The sequence below is a fragment of the Pyrus communis genome, chromosome 11 (genome assembly GCF_963583255.1).
Source record: "Pyrus communis chromosome 11, drPyrComm1.1, whole genome shotgun sequence".
NCBI classification, from domain to species: Eukaryota; Viridiplantae; Streptophyta; class Magnoliopsida; order Rosales; family Rosaceae; genus Pyrus; species Pyrus communis.
Genome location: NC_084813.1, coordinates 16,796,635 through 16,816,709, shown reverse-complemented (window position 1 = coordinate 16,816,709; position 20,075 = coordinate 16,796,635). Strand labels below are relative to the sequence as shown.

General features: G+C 36.0%; 1 protein-coding gene across 1 annotated transcript; it reads left to right on the top strand.

Annotated features, from left to right (window-relative positions):
* Positions 1-14,423: 14,423 nt before the first annotated feature.
* Positions 14,424-19,994, top strand: LOC137749533 (mitogen-activated protein kinase 20-like). Its single transcript, XM_068489641.1, has 10 exons — positions 14,424-15,179; positions 16,358-16,766; positions 17,008-17,135; positions 17,266-17,325; positions 17,624-17,773; positions 17,873-18,028; positions 18,202-18,413; positions 18,517-18,618; positions 18,992-19,158; positions 19,250-19,994. The coding sequence occupies exons 1-10, from the start codon at positions 15,156-15,158 to the stop codon at positions 19,696-19,698; spliced, it is 1,857 nt and encodes a 618-aa protein (XP_068345742.1). The 5' UTR covers positions 14,424-15,155; the 3' UTR covers positions 19,699-19,994.
* The last annotated feature ends 81 nt before the right edge of the window (positions 19,995-20,075 follow it).

Genomic DNA, 20,075 nt, shown 5'->3' with positions numbered 1-20,075 from the left:
GTGAATTTGATTTTGTGTATTTCTCGGTACATTTGGAATGTAAATATACCAAAAGGGTTATCTGATAGAGACATTTGGTTTTGTGGTACATTTGTGATTTTTTGTTCATTTGGTATTTTGATACATTCGGAATCTAAACGTACCAAAAGGGTTACCTGACAATGGACACATTTGGTTTTATAGTGCATTTGAAATTTTGGTACATTTGGTTTCTCTGTACATCGAAATCTAAATGTACCAAAAAGGTTACATAACAATGGGTACATTTAGTTTTATGGTACATTTAAATTTTTGGTACATTTGGTGTCACATCCCGGCCCGGGGCGGATTACTTCCCCGGCCCGGGGCGGATTACTTCCCGGGCCCGCTCCACCACCTTAGCACGATATTGTCCGCTTTGGGCTTACCATTCCCTCACGGTTTTGTTTTTGGGAACTCACGAGCAACTTCCCAGTGGGTCACCCATCATGGGATTGCTCTAGCCCCCTTCTCGCTTAACTTCGGAGTTCCTACGGAACCCGAAGCCAGTGAGCTCCCAAAAGGCCTCGTGCTAGGTAGGGATGGAAATATACATTTAAGGATCACTCCCCTGGGCGATGTGGGATGTTACAATCCACCCCCCTTAGGGGCCCGACGTCCTCGTCGGCACACCACGGCCAGGGTTAGGCTCTGATACCAAATTATCACATCCCCGCCCGGGGCGGATCACTTCCCCGGCCCGCTCCACTACCGTAGCACGATATTGTCCATTTTGGGCTTACCATTCCCTCACGGTTTTGTTTTTGGGAACTCACGAGCAACTTCCCAGTGGGTCACCCATCATGGGATTGCTCTAGCCCCCTTCTCGCTTAACTTCAGAGTTCCGACGAAACTTGAAGTCAGTGAGCTCCCAAAAGGCCTCATGCTAGGTAGGGATGGAAATATACATTTAAGGATCACTCCCCTGGGCGATGTGGGATGTTGCATTTGGTTTCTCGGTACATTTGAAATCTAAACGTACCAAAAGTCGATACTTTTGTTCTCAAATGTACTATAACTAATGAAAATGGCTTGAAAACTTTGAGTTTTAATGATAAGGACAAAATAAAGGGTAAAGTGAATAGTACCATGATTGACTTTTTAGTGTAAAAATGTAGTTTTTTTTGTTAAAGTGAACAGTACCGTAGGCTTTTCGTTAAAACTCCCTAGGTTTTAAGTATATTTTTTATATATCCATACGTGGAAAAATATGTATTGAAGACTTTTATTGAGACATTTTTAATAGAAAGAGATTTTTTTTTTTTTAAATACTGATAATAAGGTAATGAGGAATTAGTTAATTAATTTTTTATTTTATTTTATTACAAAAATGTCATTTAATGCATAGAAGGGGATTGACGAAATTAAATTCCTATATTATAGGCAATTAGTTGCTAAGCTACCTTATTCCTCTATATAAATGCATTTAAATTAAGGACATGGAAATTAAATAAATAGAAAATTATTAAGGTGACAATTGATCAAAACACCTTAATCAAATCTTTAAAAGTGATGAATGTTTAATCTAACAACTATATAAAAGATGTAGGACATTCTAATTCAAATTAATCCTTTTTTTTTTAGTTGAAAAGTTAAATATTAAAATACAGGAAAAAAAATAAATTCTCTCAACCACTTCCATCTCCACCCGTGCAACCTCCTGCATATCATCCCCATCAACCCACTCTAAATCTACACCAACGCAACCCCCTCTATCTTCATTCCAATAGGTACTCCACTTATCCTCGTCCATCTATGCGTCGAACATGTTTGTGTGGCTTATCCCTGTTGCGCTATAAAAAACACTACGGGTATGAATTGATTAGTTTTTATGATTTTAGAATTTTTTGTGGAGTCAAAGGCATGTCACGTCATCGTTTAACAGTTGACTTAACGGTTAAGTAACGGAAGTATGATTTTGGAAACAAATTGTAACTTTAGGTATGAAGTGAGTTGAAAAAAAAAAAGACTAAGGGTAGCAAAGTACGAATTTCATGATAATTGAGGGTAGTAAAGTGAGGATTACCCTTTATTTTATTTTTTATTTTTTACTAAAATAAGTGTAAATGCGAGACAGAAAGATGTACTCAAAGTCTTGAGTTCGACACTCTTGGCTAAAGTGCTTCAAGCCAAATACTATCATTCTTCGTCTTTTCTAGAAGCGTCGATGGGAAGGGGAACTTCATAGGGCTGGAAGGGGATTTTGCAAGGGAGGAAAGTATTGAAGGTTGGCATATGATGGAAGGTTGGAGATGGGAGGAGTATCCAGATTGTGAAGGACCCATGGTTGCCTACACCGCATACGTTTCAGGCTATTTTGAGACATGAGAGCATCTCCAAAGGAGATGTCAAATTTTAAATATAAAATTTGAATTTGACAGCCTATGTGGCATTTTGACATCTTTCAAAATTTTGCTTTCCACTCGGTATGTCAAATTAAATATTATTTTATTACGCTATTTTTTTTTCTTTTATTTTATGAAACTATTATTTTATTACCCATTTTGACATCTTTCAAAACCCCCGGATTTCCTCACTTCACACCTTCAACCATGGAAGCTTTGCAAGCTGCCCTCCCGCAAGTCCCTCACACCCAATTCGAACCCGAGGCTAATAAAATCAAATGCAACCTCACCAAGTAAGGTTTCCCTCCCGCAAGTCCCTCACACCCAATTCGAACCTGACACTGATACAATCAAACACAACCTCTGATAGCAGTGCGGTGTACGGCAGAGAGAAGCTGAAGAATGAGGAGTCTTTCTTACATCTGGCTTCTGCGTTTGGCTTTCTGTTTTTCTTCTCTTTGTTCTCTCTCTAGTTTTCCAAAATTCAAGCTTCGGTCTTTCTAGTTTCTTCATTTTCCTTCAACATTTCCCATAAAAAAATTAATAAAAAAATATTTGAAGTTGCTGTCAAATTTGATAACAACCTCTTTGCTGCCAATCCATGTCAGCGCCACATAGGAATTGGCATTTTGGTTGGAGAATATTAGTGTAGTCTTTTATTACTGTTATAACTTATGTGGACATTTTGACATCTCTTTTGGAGATGCTCTGAGGAGATGCCTAGAATGGTTGCCAACATTGTGGTCCTTGGGGGTAAATGGAAGAGGGATATTATTGAGAGGTGTTTCAATGATGAGGAAGCTCGTATTATATTATGTATGCCGCTTAGCCAATTTGGATGTCCTGATCCTATTATTTGGCATTACACTCAGAATGGGGTGTATTCGGTTAAATCATGGTATATGGTGGCTCAAGAGATAAATTGGAATAGGGAGCTTGGACTGAAATGTGTGGGACAATCAAGTAGGGCAGACGCCAAGGATCTGGTTTGGATGGAATTATGACAGTTGAAGGTTCCTCCTAAGCTTTGCCATTTCGTTTGGAAGGGTGCAAAAATATCCTTGTTGTGCGTACTAATTTGCAATGTCGGGGGATTTGCTTGGAGCCTAGTTGCCTGTTCTATGTAGACGATGTGGAAATGCAGGTTCATCTATTCTTTCGTTGACCGTTTGCTCGTGTTTTTTGGTTTGGTTCTCCGTTTCAATTGGATGTGACAACGATTGTGGGTGGGGATTTTTGGAGAGTTGGAAGTGGTTATGTAATAAATATGGCGAAGAGGGAGAGGCTGGTGATCTAATGCGTTGGGTGGTTTGTGGTTTGTGGTTTGTGGAGGATGTGGAAGTGTAGGAATAGTGTGGTGTTTTGAGAAGATTGATGTCAAACCTAGTGTTGCGTTGGAACTACTCCGGCAGCAATGGGGTGAGATTGTGGGATGTGAGGGGGAACATGCACAGCAACCAGACTGTGGACAGCAAGTGAGAAATGAGAGCCACAAAGGGTGGATAAAGCCTCTATTTAGTACAATCAAAGTGAATTGTGATGAAGCTTGGTGTAGTCGCACTGGCATATGTGGTTTTTTACGGGGATTTTTAAAGGTGTTGGAGGTGTGGGCAAAATTCTATATGAATCAAGCATCATGGCGGAAGTGAAAGCAATGAGATCGGCATTGTTGGCTTGTGTGGAAAAAGGTTTTGGGGTTGTTCAGTTGGAAACTGATTCAAAAGTCTTCATGGACATGCTTAAGGGGATCTTGCAACCAAAGGCAATCATGTAAGGTATTCTATGGGATATTAACCATATTAAATGACAATTATGTTTAGTAGAATTTCTTTTTACTCCTCGTGTTTGTAATGGGGTTGCGCATCAGGTGGCACTTATGTCACGCGTGTGGGGTTAGTCATTTGTGGGATTACTTTGAGCCAGAGTGGTTGTTTAATTCTTTGGCTTATGATGTAAACATTTAAATTCGTATTAATAATATTTGATTTTCGACAAAAAAAAAAAAAAAAAAAAAAAGGTCTTGAGTTCAATTCTTTCTGCTAACATCATCTGTATAAAAAATTTAATAAACTATAACCATATTCCACATATTGAGAGAGAAAGTTGGCACTCGTAAAGAGATGGTTATTTAATAAACTATAACCATCGTAGCCTACATGGTTATGTAAATTATATGTTTCTTGCAATTAAACAAATTAGATAATCAAAACTTAAAAACTGTTTTTTTCACCCATGTAACAGCCAAAAGTAAAAACCGAGCCGAAACCTTAAGGATGTGTTTCTGCATTTGTAATTGGATGAAAATAAAGAGTTCTGATTCTGATTATGAATTATTCTTATGTTTAATATGATATGAAGGAATCACGACTGCATAAAAATTGAATTCAACTCCTCCTTTTAAAGGAACTAGATTCCTTGGTGAGAGGTGGGAATTTAAGAGTTAGGTGCAATCAGGAATACATGAATTTTACCCCTCACACCCTCACATATTTTATAAAATTATGGATTATATTATAAAGAGGTAGAGAAAGTTTCTATAATTATAAGGATATGTTGTTATGGAAAATAAAGTTATTACCCAACACATAAGTTAATTTATTTAGAACATGGGGAGTTAAGTAATTATACTGGTTTTAATTCCGATTCAGGGGTATTCAGTAAACAACTTTTATGAAATCGGCATCATTCCTACTCTAATTCTACACAATTTAATAAACAACTTCTATAAGAATTCGATTATGATTTCTACTCAATCTTACTCATCCTCAATTCAATTCCTTTGATTACATATCAAATCTTTGTGAGCATGGGGCCCCACTTTTGTATTATGTCTAAATGGGCTAATAGATGTAGATGGACCATTGGTGCATGACATAGCAGATCCAATCCTTTCAAATCTTTTTGGGAATTAGCCCAAAATAGCTATACAAGGAGAAAAGAGCCTGACTGTGTAAATTCCAATTGCATAGCATTTGCATGGAACATCAAACAAGGAAACCTAGCTAGCTAGTTTGTACATTAGTTTCTCATCTGCTTAGTTTCTAGAGGGAAACGTGTTGACACTTGGAATCTTCTAAAAATATGTAGTTGATCACATGCAAAACTAGCGAGTTATGCAAATATTTATTACTTATCATTTGCTTGACTAAGTTGTAGTTCACATTTCTCACCTTTCCTCTCTTCATGTTTGCTTTTACTTCAACAGCAATCATTCTTCCAAACCAACTCTTCGGCCTCATTTTTTACATGTTATTAGACGGGATTGGCTAATTTTAGTCGGTCGTCCTTCTGAATTTTGATTATTAGTTGTCATTTGATGGCAGCAACTTACAGTCAAAATTTAGCTTACTGTATGTAATTTGGAATTCTTGACCTCATTTGGAGTAAATTTTTGTCATTGTTATTAGTGTAAGATGGAAATTTCACGGAGGGATCAATGTGTTTATTAGTCATGTGCTTATATGATCATTTATGGCTCGTTTGGTGGACTGGATGAGATTGAAGCTTAAGAGAAGATTGGATTGACATGAACTTGTAAGACTTGACTTGTAACTCATATTTAAAGATAAATTAGATAAATTACTTTATTGTAGATTCATAACTCATCACGTCTAGTTCATGCATAGACTCAAATCTATTTTAATTATTCATAAACTATCTCAACCATTCAAATCAGAATGATAGTCTCATGTATGCGTGGCATATGATGACCACCACTCACACAAGTACCGCAATTGTATCAAAAGCACTTTATAATTGGACATCTAGGTCCCAACTTCCCCAACTATAGATGTGAAAGTAATTACAAGTGAAAACGAAAGTGCAAGTGTGGAACTCCAAGTAGCCACATATTAGTGCTTTTGGCCTTTCAGGTACCTGAGCTGCAAGCACGTTGGCATCAAGCATTTATTTATTGAGTGGTGCTTTTCGCACCTCTATTTTTTATCTAATTTTTATCATTTAATTATCTTTCATTTATTTGATATGACCACAAACAATTCAGAAAAATGTGTCGGTAAAAAAAATTGTGTTGAAAGCACCACACAACCCGTTTGATTGAGTAGATAAGGAGAATGCTATTAACACATATTTTTATTTTTCATAAACTTTTATTGATTTTTTGTTGTATTATTTTTTAACTCATTCGATTCGACAATTAAAAATAAAAAAGATGTGTAAGAAATAAAAATTAGTATAACGATAATGTTATATTTGATCAAGAGGAATGCTAAGCTGATTCTCTAAAAAATGAAACTTTTTATAGACTTTCTGCACCTCATGTTTTTAGTATAATATTTTATAATATTAACAAACAAATTAACGTTAAATTATGAGATGACAGAAAGTATATGAAGAGCCTCACTTTAAAAGATAAGCCATCAATTATGCACAATGCAATTTGCATACCGACACCTGTCGGATCCTACCATCACACAACAGTATGAAGAAGGTTGCAGGGTCACCCACTTTCCCCCGACGGTCACACAGCTTGCTCAAGGAAACGACGGCCACAGCTTGCTCAAGGAAAGTTCACGTGGCCGCGTGGGGCACATGGAGGACATCGACACGATGGGATACACTTGCGATGGAGGTTACGGATATCCTTTTCATTTCTTTGCCTTCCCCCAACGATTACACACAAATAATACAAATACGTACGTCCTGTATGGTATTTTTATACGTACGAATGTTTTGATGGTACGTATTTGGTGCATGTACAGTTTGACATTTTTTGGGACTACGGATCCGTGCAACACGTGATTACTCGGATTAGGGTTCGGTTTGCAGGAGTGCGTGTTGGATTTCTATTGGTCGATATTTGGTTTGGCATTGGATTTGGTTTGCTTTGCCAGGATTGCATATTTGATATTTGCAGCATATGGGTAGGCTGGCAAGTCCACTTCGTCCATTAAATGTGGCTCATAATTTATGTGGTACCCAAATTTACATGCCACAGATTGGAAATTTGAAATGCATGCTATATTTCTATGCACTATTTATATCTTTTTCAAGTAAGGTTCAAAATCTCTCTCAAACAATCAATTCTTTTTTTGAACCAGACGTTTGTTTTGAGTACATCCATATATTTTCACAGTATGCGGATAGGAAGTTCAGTAAAGTCACACAATAATCAACCTAATTTGGTATTGAATTCGCCATCCACGAGATTCAAACCTAAGACTTCTTATTTTCAAATGAAGATGAATACTACCAAATTGTAGTAATGAGTTGCTTGAACCAGACGTTTGTTAAACATATTATTAATATTGTGTTCATAAATTGTTAAATAAGATTAGTGGACAACGTGTCAATATATAGTAAAACTAACATGTTATGAATACATTATCAAGATTATTAATACGAATATTGACATAATCAATCATTTAAGGAAGAGAATTTTTACCTAACGAGTTTTGTTTTGGGCCTTAGCTTCTTAAAAAAGGATTGGTAAAGTTGAAGGGATAAGGGGAGAAATGGCTCCGTGTTGGGTACGGCACTCGGTTTGCCCTTGGAGATGATGCCAATTGAATCACCTTCTTTTTGGAAAGGGATCCCGATCTCTTACACCAATTCCTCCCTATCAAACAACTCGGGTTCTTTAAATTTAATCAAATGGTTAAAGTTATTATAACTTTTAAAGTAGGCTCCTGTTTGTAGTCGTTGGATCAAATTTCAAGAATCCAAATTAGTTGACGAGGAAGACTTGATGAAAAGGATCTAGAAAGAACCTTTCCCTTCTTTTTATCCTAATCATATATATTTAGCTTGTGGACAATTGAAAAATAGAAAGAGAAAAGGCACTTTTGCTTTGTTATAAAATGATTGATTTATGTTATTTGAGTTTGGAAATGCTTTAAAATTGTGGAAATGTTTTTAGTAAAAATGCTTTTGGAATTAATATTTAGTAAAATGACAAGTAAATCTTGAAAAAACGCTCTGTTGATTTATGTAAGAAATAAGAAACATATAACTAATGTTTCTTGCATGAAACATTCTAAATATTTTTAGAACTCAAAAATATTTTTTTTTTAAAACATTTTCAGTTATTTTAAAAACAATTACAAACAAATTCTTAAATTCTTCATTGGGATTCATTAAAGGCCATTGGGATTCAAGAGTTGGATGGATAAGGATATTATATCACCTTAAATTCTTCATCTCTTGTGACTCGGAAGTAAGATTAATTGGGATCTTCCTAGTGGCTACTAGCTTTTAAAAAAATTAAGCATATGATTAGCCCATATGATCAGAGCTCGCAGATTCACTACAGATGAATATTTTATTTCTATTTTTTTGCATGTGGAGATGTTTGTAGATGAACGGCTAATGTGAACGAGTAGCATAACTTTCTTCTCACATCGACGGTGGAAGAGTTGACGAATATAAAAGTATGTAAACATGATAGAACCTTTTGCTTTGAGCAAAAGAAATTTCATTAAAATAGTAAAAGTAGGAAAACATGGTAGAACCTTTTTCTCTGAGCAAAAGAAATTTTATTAAAATAGTAAAACAAACATGTTAATTGTATTCTTAAAATAACTCAATTGTATTCTTAAAATAACTCAAGAGACTATATATGTTAAAAGAACATCATAACCTTACAGTAACAAACACATAAAAAATACAATACGATTTTTCAATCATAGAGGATCCTTAGCCTAAACACTAAACCTGAGTTGCGAGGACTAGAACGTTGCAAGCTTGAGAATTAACATAGAGGCTCCACGAGAAAAAAACCGTACCAATCTCTGATAAGTTTGCAATCGTTGGCAAAGAAGCCATGCTATGAATCTCATCTAACAAACATCGACTTTTCTTCTCATAGTCCTTTCTCAAGTGCTCAACCCACAAATACCATCCCCTCATATCTAAAAAAACTATCACCGCTCTAAAATATGAGATTGAACAAACCATGACCAAGACCATAATCACAAAATTTATCATCGACAAAGTGAGAAAGCGACCACAACCACAAATTGAAGACTCTTGTCAACAGAGCAAGAGAACAACTACAACTAGAAACAAAGAGAAGAAAAAAAAATCAAGATGGGTCAGCGGTTAGGGCTTTTTATCTAGTTGTTGGGAGAAATACTAATTGAACACGGCAGACCTAAATACATTATATTGAGTGATCTCATAACTAATTACATTAGAATTTTTTTTTGATAAAATCTTACACTTATGGAACTAACAAATAGTTAAGTTGCACCGTTATTTAACATTTGCTTCGTGCATCTTTTCCAACCTTTGATTTTGTTATGAATGAGACAAACTATTATCTATATAGGATTGAACGGTTTATTTTTATGTTGAAAGATGAATTGATATTTTAGTTGGACAAGTAAAAGAAAGATTTGGAAGGGAGGAAAGCAAACCCTGGATGGCTAGCTCTCACCTCACATGCGTGTCCGCTCGATATCTGGTCGGCAAGATTGGGCTATCGACTTCCTCTTTTCGTGCATGATTGTGAAGGGATTTAGTAAATCTAAATCTTAATAATCCTTTAACTTTAAGGGAAAATCATCTTTTTTAAATCGTAGCTTGTGGAGTTTTCACGGCAAGCTATTGGAGAAAGGGATATCTACATATATACACACATACATATCATATTATATTTTTTGTATTTTAATGCCATTTTGTGCTACATATATCATAATATATATTTGTCTTTTGCTATGAATCACAGGGTAGTATATAATTGAATGTGATAGGGATAACCAAACCCCCATGGAAAAGAAAGCAAAATATAATAATCGAGGAGCGTGGTGGTTAGATTTATTACGTGTTCGTGTAATAGAGCGGTATTCAATTGTCTTCTTTGTTTCTTGTCATCTTTGTATCTGAAAATAAAGATCCTCATAAGTGTCATTTTTCAAAATCATATTAATTGTTTAATATTTTGATCAAAGATGTAAACATTCCTATTAGGTCATTATTAATTTTTTTTTTTTTAAATTGAGAATGGTTTTTTTATTTTAAGAATGATTAGACAAACAACTTTTCTTTTTCTTTCGCAAAGATAAAAGAAGTTTAAATTCAATATTTAATATGATTAATGGATGCCTACATGACCCATATCAGAAAAGGGAATTCAGCTATTGTGCCTACCAAGTTTTGTGGTCGGCCTCCACTTCTCCAAACTTCAACCTTCAAAAGTGGTTTTGAAGTGCTCGAGATCGTTTTGGATCATATATTTTTGTGTGCAAGCTTTTCTTTGAAATACTTGAGTTTTAGAGCAAATTATTGTCCTCTTCTTCTACAATTTTAATGCATAGTCATGTAACAAGCATGCAGTGGTGAAGCTAGGATTTGCCGAGGGGAGGGGCGAAATTCAAAAGAGTGTAGGATTCAATCGAAGCGGTTGCTTTCACATTAACGAGTGCAAAATTTTGAGTCAATATTCATAGCAGAAAATAGTCTCTCTACCAAAGCGGTTGTAAGCAATAATATCAAAGCCAATGTAAGAATCTTAAATTGGTTAGGATTAGATCCTAAAAAATGTTAGGCACTAATCAAACAGTGAACTGAGAGCTAGCAAGCCTAGGCGAGATCTAAGCAGGAGCCTAGATGGATTTAAATTATTGTAAAATAAGTCTTAAACAATATTTACATTGTTTTTAAAAAGTAATACAATATTTATAGATATTATGAGAGTTTAAGATAAATATGGTAGGAGTCTTAAAAAAGAAAATAAAAATACATTCAAGAATAAAAAATTAAAAAAAAGGAGAAAAATGAGTTAACAAACCACAAAAAAGAGGTGGGATAAGAAGAAAAAAAGGGACAATAATTGGGTACTCTCTAGTGAGTACCCATTATACTGAACTCATGAAGTGGCCCAATAAAAGTATAGTCCACTTGTCATATCTAAAATCTCCCAAAACACTTACTACCTTTGTTACCAAGCACTCACCATCTTCCTCATCCCAACTTCTATTTTTCAATCAATTCCAACCCTCTTCCCGGCTACCGCAACCCCAATCTTCTTCGGCAAAACCATCTTCTCCCTCCCCTATGCTATGGCTCTTCATCACCACACCCTAAATAAAACAAAGAACCAATATCCTTTGTTTGCCATGAATTCTCACTAACCAAACATCTCCCTCAAACCTTTCACCCACCAAATACTGGTGGGGAGCACGGCAGAGCCATGGGAAATCTGGGTCAAACGAGGAGACAGAAGTGGTGCTGACGAAGGAGAGGGGTTGGAGAAGGAGATGGCGAGCCAATTTTTTTTTTCAAATCTGGACAAACAACCAAATTTCATTACGACCTGCCACCAATCCTTATCTCCTCCGGCGACCCACCTCCACTCACTCTTTTCTACAGGAAAACCGACTTGTTGTCCTTCTCTTGAACGACGGCTATTGCTGAAGACGGTCTCCTGCGCAGTAGCAGAAACTAGATCATTGAAGCCGGAATTCTCATTTCCGACGAGAGCGGAGGGGTTGAAAGAGCGCTCCTAGGTGTGTTTTCCGGCGAGGGGAGGGGCGGCCGCCACTCCTCACCCTCACATAGCTTCGCCACTGCAAGTATGCACACTTGAAACCTAGCCAGTAAATACGTACCTTGAAATAATGCAATATATATACACTTAAAACCTAGTGTATAGATCTGCTGGTAAAATGTTTTATCATTCGACAAGAGATATACGATCATGTTTGATTTTCTTGAAACACAAAATAAAGTCAAAGGCCTTAAAGGGAGCGGTGTATAGAAAATCTTAATTTCAGCTTTTATAAATGGGATTATGTTGTTCAGATTTTTTTAGTGTTCTTTCTTTGCTCTCCTTTTTAGCCGTTTCTAATGTTTTCATAACTGAAAAACAAATGTAGGAAGAAAATCATTCTCTCTGGTTTAATTTGTTAGCCTGTCGATGGGAACACAATCTTTTTAATAAGTCAATGTACCCATTCTATATTCATACGAATTTTTTATTTATATAAATAAAAACAAGCAATATCAACGCATAAAGAAAATATAAAAAACACAATAAACCTGAGGTTTGGCACATTTTCTTGCCTAATTTTCTCAATCCAACACGAAAAGTCAATTGAGGTTGGATAAAACGTCCATGTTGGAAGGTGTGGTGCTTCCTTTCAAGTTTCTAATTCAGTGCACAAAACAAACAATTCGGTACCGAACGGATCAAAATATATCTCGGGTGTGTGTGTGTGTGTGTGTGTGTGTATGTGTGTATATATATGTATGTATATGTTAAATGAAGGTACCATATACATGAATGTACATCCGAATGGAAACAAGTAAACATGATTATATAGCACAAGAGCAGTGCGCTACGTACTTATGAGCGTGATCAACTCTTTTTTGTTTAAGAAACAAAAACAATTCCATTGATGAAGAACATTCGAGATAAAGAATACCATTTTACGCTTACAAACGCAACTGAAATACAATACAAAACCCCAACTATATAACAAAAACGAGAAGATAACGCTCAACTAATATTTTTATTTTGGTTGCTTTAATTGAAATTAATATATAAATGTAACACCCCTATATAAATGCGCGAGTCTAGACAGAAAATAATATGTTGTGATGTTGGCTTATATGTCTATCAATCATATTTAATATAATATAAGACGGTGTCATTTCATATTACAGTTTAGTGATATTTCTCTTCACTTGTAAATAAAATATCTCATGTTCGATTTTCGTCAAAGATTAAGTCGAACCAAATTATTTGGTGAGCCTATTGTGATGTTTACCACTCAAGTATTGGCGCATGGAACTAGATTTTAAGCGACTTGACTAATTGATGCAGACTATTTATATAATTCATCAATTAGATAGATTCCTAACTGATTAAGGTCTATATTTAATTGAGATTTTTTTCCTATTTAATTGGGATTTTGAATGATCTTAATAAATTTATATATTCATGACTTTTAATGGAGTTTAATTGATTTTTAAGGATTCTAATGTAAAGTTTTGAGTGAATTTCCCTGAATTCTTAAGGGAGAGGTAAAATTTGAAAACGCTTAAAATTCACACGGAATCTCTCGAATTCCCTAACTTTTACAAATCTTTTAAAACTAATTTCTAATTTTTTTTTTGTCGGAAAAAACTAATTTCTAATTAAATACACATAGAATATTATAATGCCCTTTAAAATCATGATTGAATACACTTAAACTTTTAAAGAATTACTTAAAAACCTAATTCAAGGGGAAGGGATCCGAAGAGGATCCCTTTCCATGATAATCTATACTACCTTATTAATTAAATTCTTTGTCGACATAAAAAAAGTGTAGTATACCTTTTCATGCATAATTGGAAAATTATATCAACTAAAAAATTATGGGCATTGAAGTATTTTGGCACAAAACCAATTTTGCTTTAAAAAAATTAAAAGATAAAGAATAAAAGTAAAATTTATCCTATTTCCATGTTTCCTAAAATTTATATTCTCACAAACTTCCTTCTCTTTTATATATATATTTTTCTCTTTAAATCTTTTGTATTTAAACCAAACTTCTATGATCTAACGATATTCTTCTTCACTTGTAAGTAATAGGAGATTTTTTAAGTTCGATTCTCGCTGAAGGAAAATTTAAACTACATTATTGCTAGCTAACTATGAGACCTTAGTGTAGATAATATAGTTTGTTAAAAAAAAAAAAAAACCATCACTTGTCGCCTTTTTACCTCCCACCTTGTCCCACCAACTAAAAATTTTTAGTATACTAAGTGTCATATTTTAAATGTTGAAATTTTATTTTAAATATTCAATCACTTTTATTATGACATATGATATATCAGACATGTTTCCCGTCACTAAAAAAATTTCTCCCTCACCAATCTACCTTTAACCAATCAAAATCTGCCACGTGTCCAGCAACCCTCACGACATAACTCTGACTTGTGAATCAGCAAGAAAAGCAAATGCAAATTAGGTAACAATGAAACCCCATACGGAATCTGCTAATCTGCCAACTCACTCACGCGTCAAGAGAGATATTTTCAAATAGCAGATATTCAAGCTATATATTACATGTCATAAGCGGAGAAAATAATATATTTTTTTAAGCTGTTTCCGTTATTTTATAATATGTGAAGTACTTTGATTATCTAATATTTGAAAATTTCTCCATACTCATCACCCTCAAAACTAGATTATTCGGAATTTCCTCTCAATTGCATATCCACCGCTCCATCATTTACATATTTTATTTCCGTATCCATACGTTGTGCATACGATCACGATAGCATACCACCCCATCTACTTGCCTTGCCCCCACCCCCTAGATTTATTCCTCACATCTCTCTGCCTCTCCTCTGTGAGTCCTCTCACCCCTTTTGTCGGTGTTATCAGATCTTGCATAATACGAGCTCTGTGGCTCTCCCAGTGTTGCTTTTTCATCTTTCTTCCCATTCTCCTTCGAAACCAAGTTAAATTACATAAGGGTACAATTTATTTTGTTGGTTTTGCTTCTGGATTGGAAAATGTTAAAGCTTTATGTGTTGGGTGCTTTATGGTGGTAGTTGGTGGGCTGCCTTATTGGTATTGCTCAGTGAGTGAGGTTTTGGGAGGATTGCAATCGGAATTGGAGGAGTGCATGAGGGATTTGGTCTTGTGGGTTCTATGCTGGGTGAAGTTGGGATTGACAGTAAGGTGGGATTGTGGGCTTGTCATAAGGAGCAGGGGGAGGTGGGGCAAATGTGGCTGAGTCCTTGTGGGATTTGAGGACCTGGGCTCTTTCTATTTTTGCTTGATCTCAGCTGGCTTTTCGAGTTTTCGAGATTTCGAGTTCTGGGTTTGACACAGAAATGCAGGAGGATCACTCCAAGAAGGTGACTTTCAATTGGTTTCTGTTACTTAATCTCTTAATTGTTCCAGTTCTTTGATTTGTTGAAGTAATTATGTATCAATAACTGCAATCTTGTTTTATTTATTGAAACTTGATTTGATTCATGTTTGTGAAATTTGGTGCAGTCAGATTGTATTATTCTATGGGTTTATCATGAAAGTTGAGATCTTTGTGCATATTGAGATTTGATTTGGAGTTTTTGGGTCTGCTGATTGAGTGGGACATGTACGTTAAGCTAAAAATGTAACATAATTATTGGTTTTTTGATCTTACTTATCTATAATTAGCAGCTGTATTTTTGTTTTATGTAACAGTCATAGACTCATAATGGATAACGGCATAAGTTAATGCGTTCCTTTGGAAGATTATGGTTTCATTCTTATTCTGGTGCTTTATTCAATTGAATTGAATGCTTATGCTTCTCTTTTGAGATCATTATATGCCAATTTCATGGCTCTCTGCCCCTCTATTTCTGGACTAGATTCCTCTCTAATAAAATGATATTTCTCTCCGCGGGGCCTTTTATATATCTCGTTTTTCTGCATCAGTTTTTATTTCTGTCAATTTTCTTTGCCTGGCCCTTTACTGCTAAAACTGCCGGAATGGTTGTAAAAATTTGAGGTATTTGTTGTGCTTTTTTGTTTTTTATTTTTAATTTTTTGTTCTTTTTTAAATTTTCTTGAGGTTGACATTTAGGACTTTTAGATATTGTCCTTATATGATTATATGTTCAGAAACGATTGACCAAAAAAATAAAAAAAAAAAGATGTTCAGAAACCACAGGGGATTTAGTACGATCTTATAACTCTATCATCATGGTTAGTGTGAATTATCATATAATCTGGAAGTTGGAAGATATTAGAAATATTGTAGTGATTGCATGGTATCTTATGATATTTTTAAAACTGTATTATTAAGAGCAACGATGTATGATAATATATATATATATATATATATACATGTATATGTATGTATGTATATCAATGTGTGCTATTCTTGTAACTTTGTTTGTCAGTGTGATGTCTTTGTGCTCAGATTTGTTGTATAGTTATACAAAAAACTCCTATGCTCATTTTCGTTTAGAATTATACGGTACTCTTTGATCATATGACTTGTTTTTTTTTTATACTGTATTCTGATTGAATGGAGTCAATGCAACAGAATCAAACAGAGATGGACTTCTTCTCCGATTACGGTGATGCCAATCGGTACAAAATTCAGGAAGTTATCGGGAAGGGAAGCTATGGTGTTGTTTGCTCAGCAATAGACACACATACGGGAGAAAAAGTGGCAATAAAAAAAATACATGACATTTTTGAGCATATATCTGATGCCGCTCGTATTCTTCGTGAGATAAAGCTTCTTAGACTTCTACGACATCCTGACATTGTTGAAATTAAGCACATTATGCTACCACCTTCTCGAAGAGACTTTAAAGATATCTATGTTGTTTTTGAGCTCATGGAATCAGATCTTCATCAAGTTATCAAAGCTAATGATGATCTGACACGAGAACACTATCAGTTCTTTCTTTACCAGCTGCTTCGTGCATTGAAGTATATTCACACCGGTACTTCTCACTCTTCTTTGTGTGTATCTGCACATATGTTCTTGAGTTCCGTGGTGTTTCTAGTGGTTGATTGGCCTGTTCTGTACTTGGTTTTTTTATTGTACTCTTATGATTGGGATTCTATTTTTTCATTCTCTCTCCTTTCCCTCCTCCGTGTCTTTTATTTTTCTGGTTGGGGAGTGGGGGTGGTGGAGGATGCTGGGATATTTTGGACATATCTGATACTCTAATTTGACTGCAGCAAATGTCTACCATCGAGATTTGAAACCGAAGAACATATTGGCAAATGCAAATTGTAAGCTTAAAATTTGCGATTTTGGGCTAGCAAGAGTTGCGTTCAATGATACGCCTACGACAATATTTTGGACAGTACGTAATTTTGTGATTTTATGTATTTTATCAGTGCTAGAGTGATTTTCAGAGCATGTGACAATGTTTCCAACATTATGTTTTAAATATAGCACTAATACTTATTCATAATTTTTGGGGACATCTGCAGGATTATGTTGCAACTAGATGGTATAGAGCTCCAGAGCTCTGTGGATCCTTTTTCTCTAAGGTAAAGCTTCTCAAAGATTTCTTGAACAATTTTATTCCATTACAGTTTAAGTAGGCACGAGTTTACAAGTCTGTTGATCTGAGTTTAGTAACTCAGCCCAGCTTCCATACTGTCATTTGGCTAAGGTAGTGCATCCAAATGCAACACATAACAGCTGCATTCTTACGATCGTTACTTTGAACTTAGGGGAGTTGTGGCATGCCTGTTTTTTGTGTAAATCACTTTCTAATAAGATCCTAGTTCATGAGCAAGTATTTTTTTTTTCTACCTATTAATTTGTGAAAGCATGTGAGTGCAGTATACCCCTGCGATTGATGTATGGAGTATAGGCTGCATCTTTGCTGAGGTATTGACAGGGAAGCCACTTTTTCCTGGAAAGAATGTCGTTCACCAGCTGGATTTGATGACTGATCTTCTTGGGACACCATCACTAGATACCATATCCCGGGTAACCTGTCTTTTTCTGATACAAAGCTTTCTTTTTCTCTTTAATTATTATTTATTTACGTTTGTGCCCAAGCTTGATAAGTAATTCTTTTAAATGCAGGTTCGAAATGAAAAGGCAAGGAGATACTTAACCAGTATGAGGAAAAAACAACCTGTGTGCTTCGCACAAAAATTTCCAAATGCTGATCCTTTGGCACTACGACTTCTGGAAAGATTGCTTGCCTTTGATCCCAAGGACCGTCCAACTGCCCAAGAGGTTTGTCATAACATACTAGACTATCTGCTTTCTTTGTATGTCTTTTCGCGCGAGCCAGTGCATATATCCAGCCATTTTCTAGAATTAGAACGCATGTGAAAAATCTAGCTAGTGCATATACCCAGCCACTTTATAGTGAATGTGCTGAACTCCGCATTTTATTTTTTCACCAGGCACTCGCTGATCCTTATTTTAAGGCACTGTCAAGAGTTGAGAGGGAACCATCGTGCCAACCAATTACGAAGATGGAGTTTGAATTTGAAAGGCGAAGGGTCACAAAGGAAGACATACGAGAGCTAATTTTCCGGGAGATATTGGAGTACCATCCTCAATTGCTAAAAGACTACATAAATGGAACTGAGAGAACTAATTTTCTCTATCCAAGGTTCGAACAGCCATATTTTCTTTTAGTATTCACATTTTGTTGTATAAATTGGTTAAGGTTCTTTATGTTCTTTGCCCTAATGTTTGTCTGTAATTGTACGCAGTGCTGTGGATCAATTTAGAAAGCAGTTTGCACACCTTGAGGAGAATGGGGGTAAAAGTGGTCCAGTTATACCGCTTGAACGAAAGCACGTGTCACTTCCGAGGTAAAATATAATTTACTTTTGTTTATTTTTTCACATATTCACGAGTGGCTTTCAAAATGATGAGTGCCAACTGTTGATGCACTGCCATCACCTTGATAGGACAAGGTTGGATCTATCATTAGGCAAGTTAGTAGTTTTCTAAGTGCTATGTGGAATGTCCTGCTACTTCCCTGGCCTCTAATATCAAACAATCCCTTTTTTGAGGACATCTCCTTGTTAGTTGTTGCCAGTGATCACACCAAGTAGTCGAGCCTATTGTTCTATCCAGTGCTAGGATATCTTCATCTTATCTCTTCCATTCCTGGCAAAGCTGCGCGTATGATTTTTATCCAATTGTCTATGATTATGATAATTTCGAATGTGTTAAATACAGATCCACAATTGTACATTCAAATACGGTCCCTCCTAAAGAGCAACAAAATTATGCATTTTTGAAAGATCAGAAAAATGCCGAGGAGGCTTACAGGAATTCAAGGGATTCGGAAGCAGTTCATGTAAATCTATCAAGAACCATGCAAATGCCACAAAGAATTTCTTTGGGTACTCTCGATAACCTTTTAGAATTAGCAGCAATTCCATTCGTTTCTTATTTTTCCACTTAGTTTTAACTGGCTTTTGGGTACTTATCCAGCCAAACCAGGAAGAGTTGTTGGACCTGTTGCACAATACGATAATGGGAACATGATGAAAGATGCCTATGACCGGAGGACACTAGTTAGAGGTTCGGTACTTCCCCCTCAGGCTGGCCCTCCTGCTTATTGTTACCACAAGCCCAGTGCTGGAAATCAAGAAAGATCTGCAGTGGAAGGTGAGAGGGACTTGTCCTCGCAAGCCAAGCAAGCTGCACATTGTGGCATGGCAGCGAAAGTGGCACCAGATGTAGCTATCAGCATAGACTCCAACCCATTTTTTATGACTCGGGTGGGAGTCCCTAAAGTGGAACATGATGATCGAATTGCTATTGATACCCACTACCTGCAGACAAAGGCTCCATATGGTGGGATCGACGCTGCTGCTACCACTGCAGCAGCCCACCGTAAGGTTGGGACTGTTCAGTTTGGCATGTCAAGGATGTATTAGGGAAGTATAATCACGAGACTTGGGTCATGGAAGTGGTGCCTAATGGATTAAGAAGTTCTATGAGGAAGACGGAGCAGAGTTCATGCATGGCAGGGAGGCTCCATTGTCAAAGGGATCGAAAAGCACGCTAAGGGAGGTTGTGAGGAAGGCAGCCAAGTGAGGCCGTGCTTTCCTTAAAAGAGCCAACTTTCTCTGGTTATGTTTAGATACGAGTACGTTTATCTTTCGTTGAAGAAACTATATGTCAGCAAAGGTTATACAATAAAATTCAGAAACGAAACTCTCTTTGCTTTTGACGTGACTGTGAGTTGATATGACCAGAAAAAAGCATAACTTGCATGCCAAGCATGGTGTGCATTGGTTGCAACAATTGCACA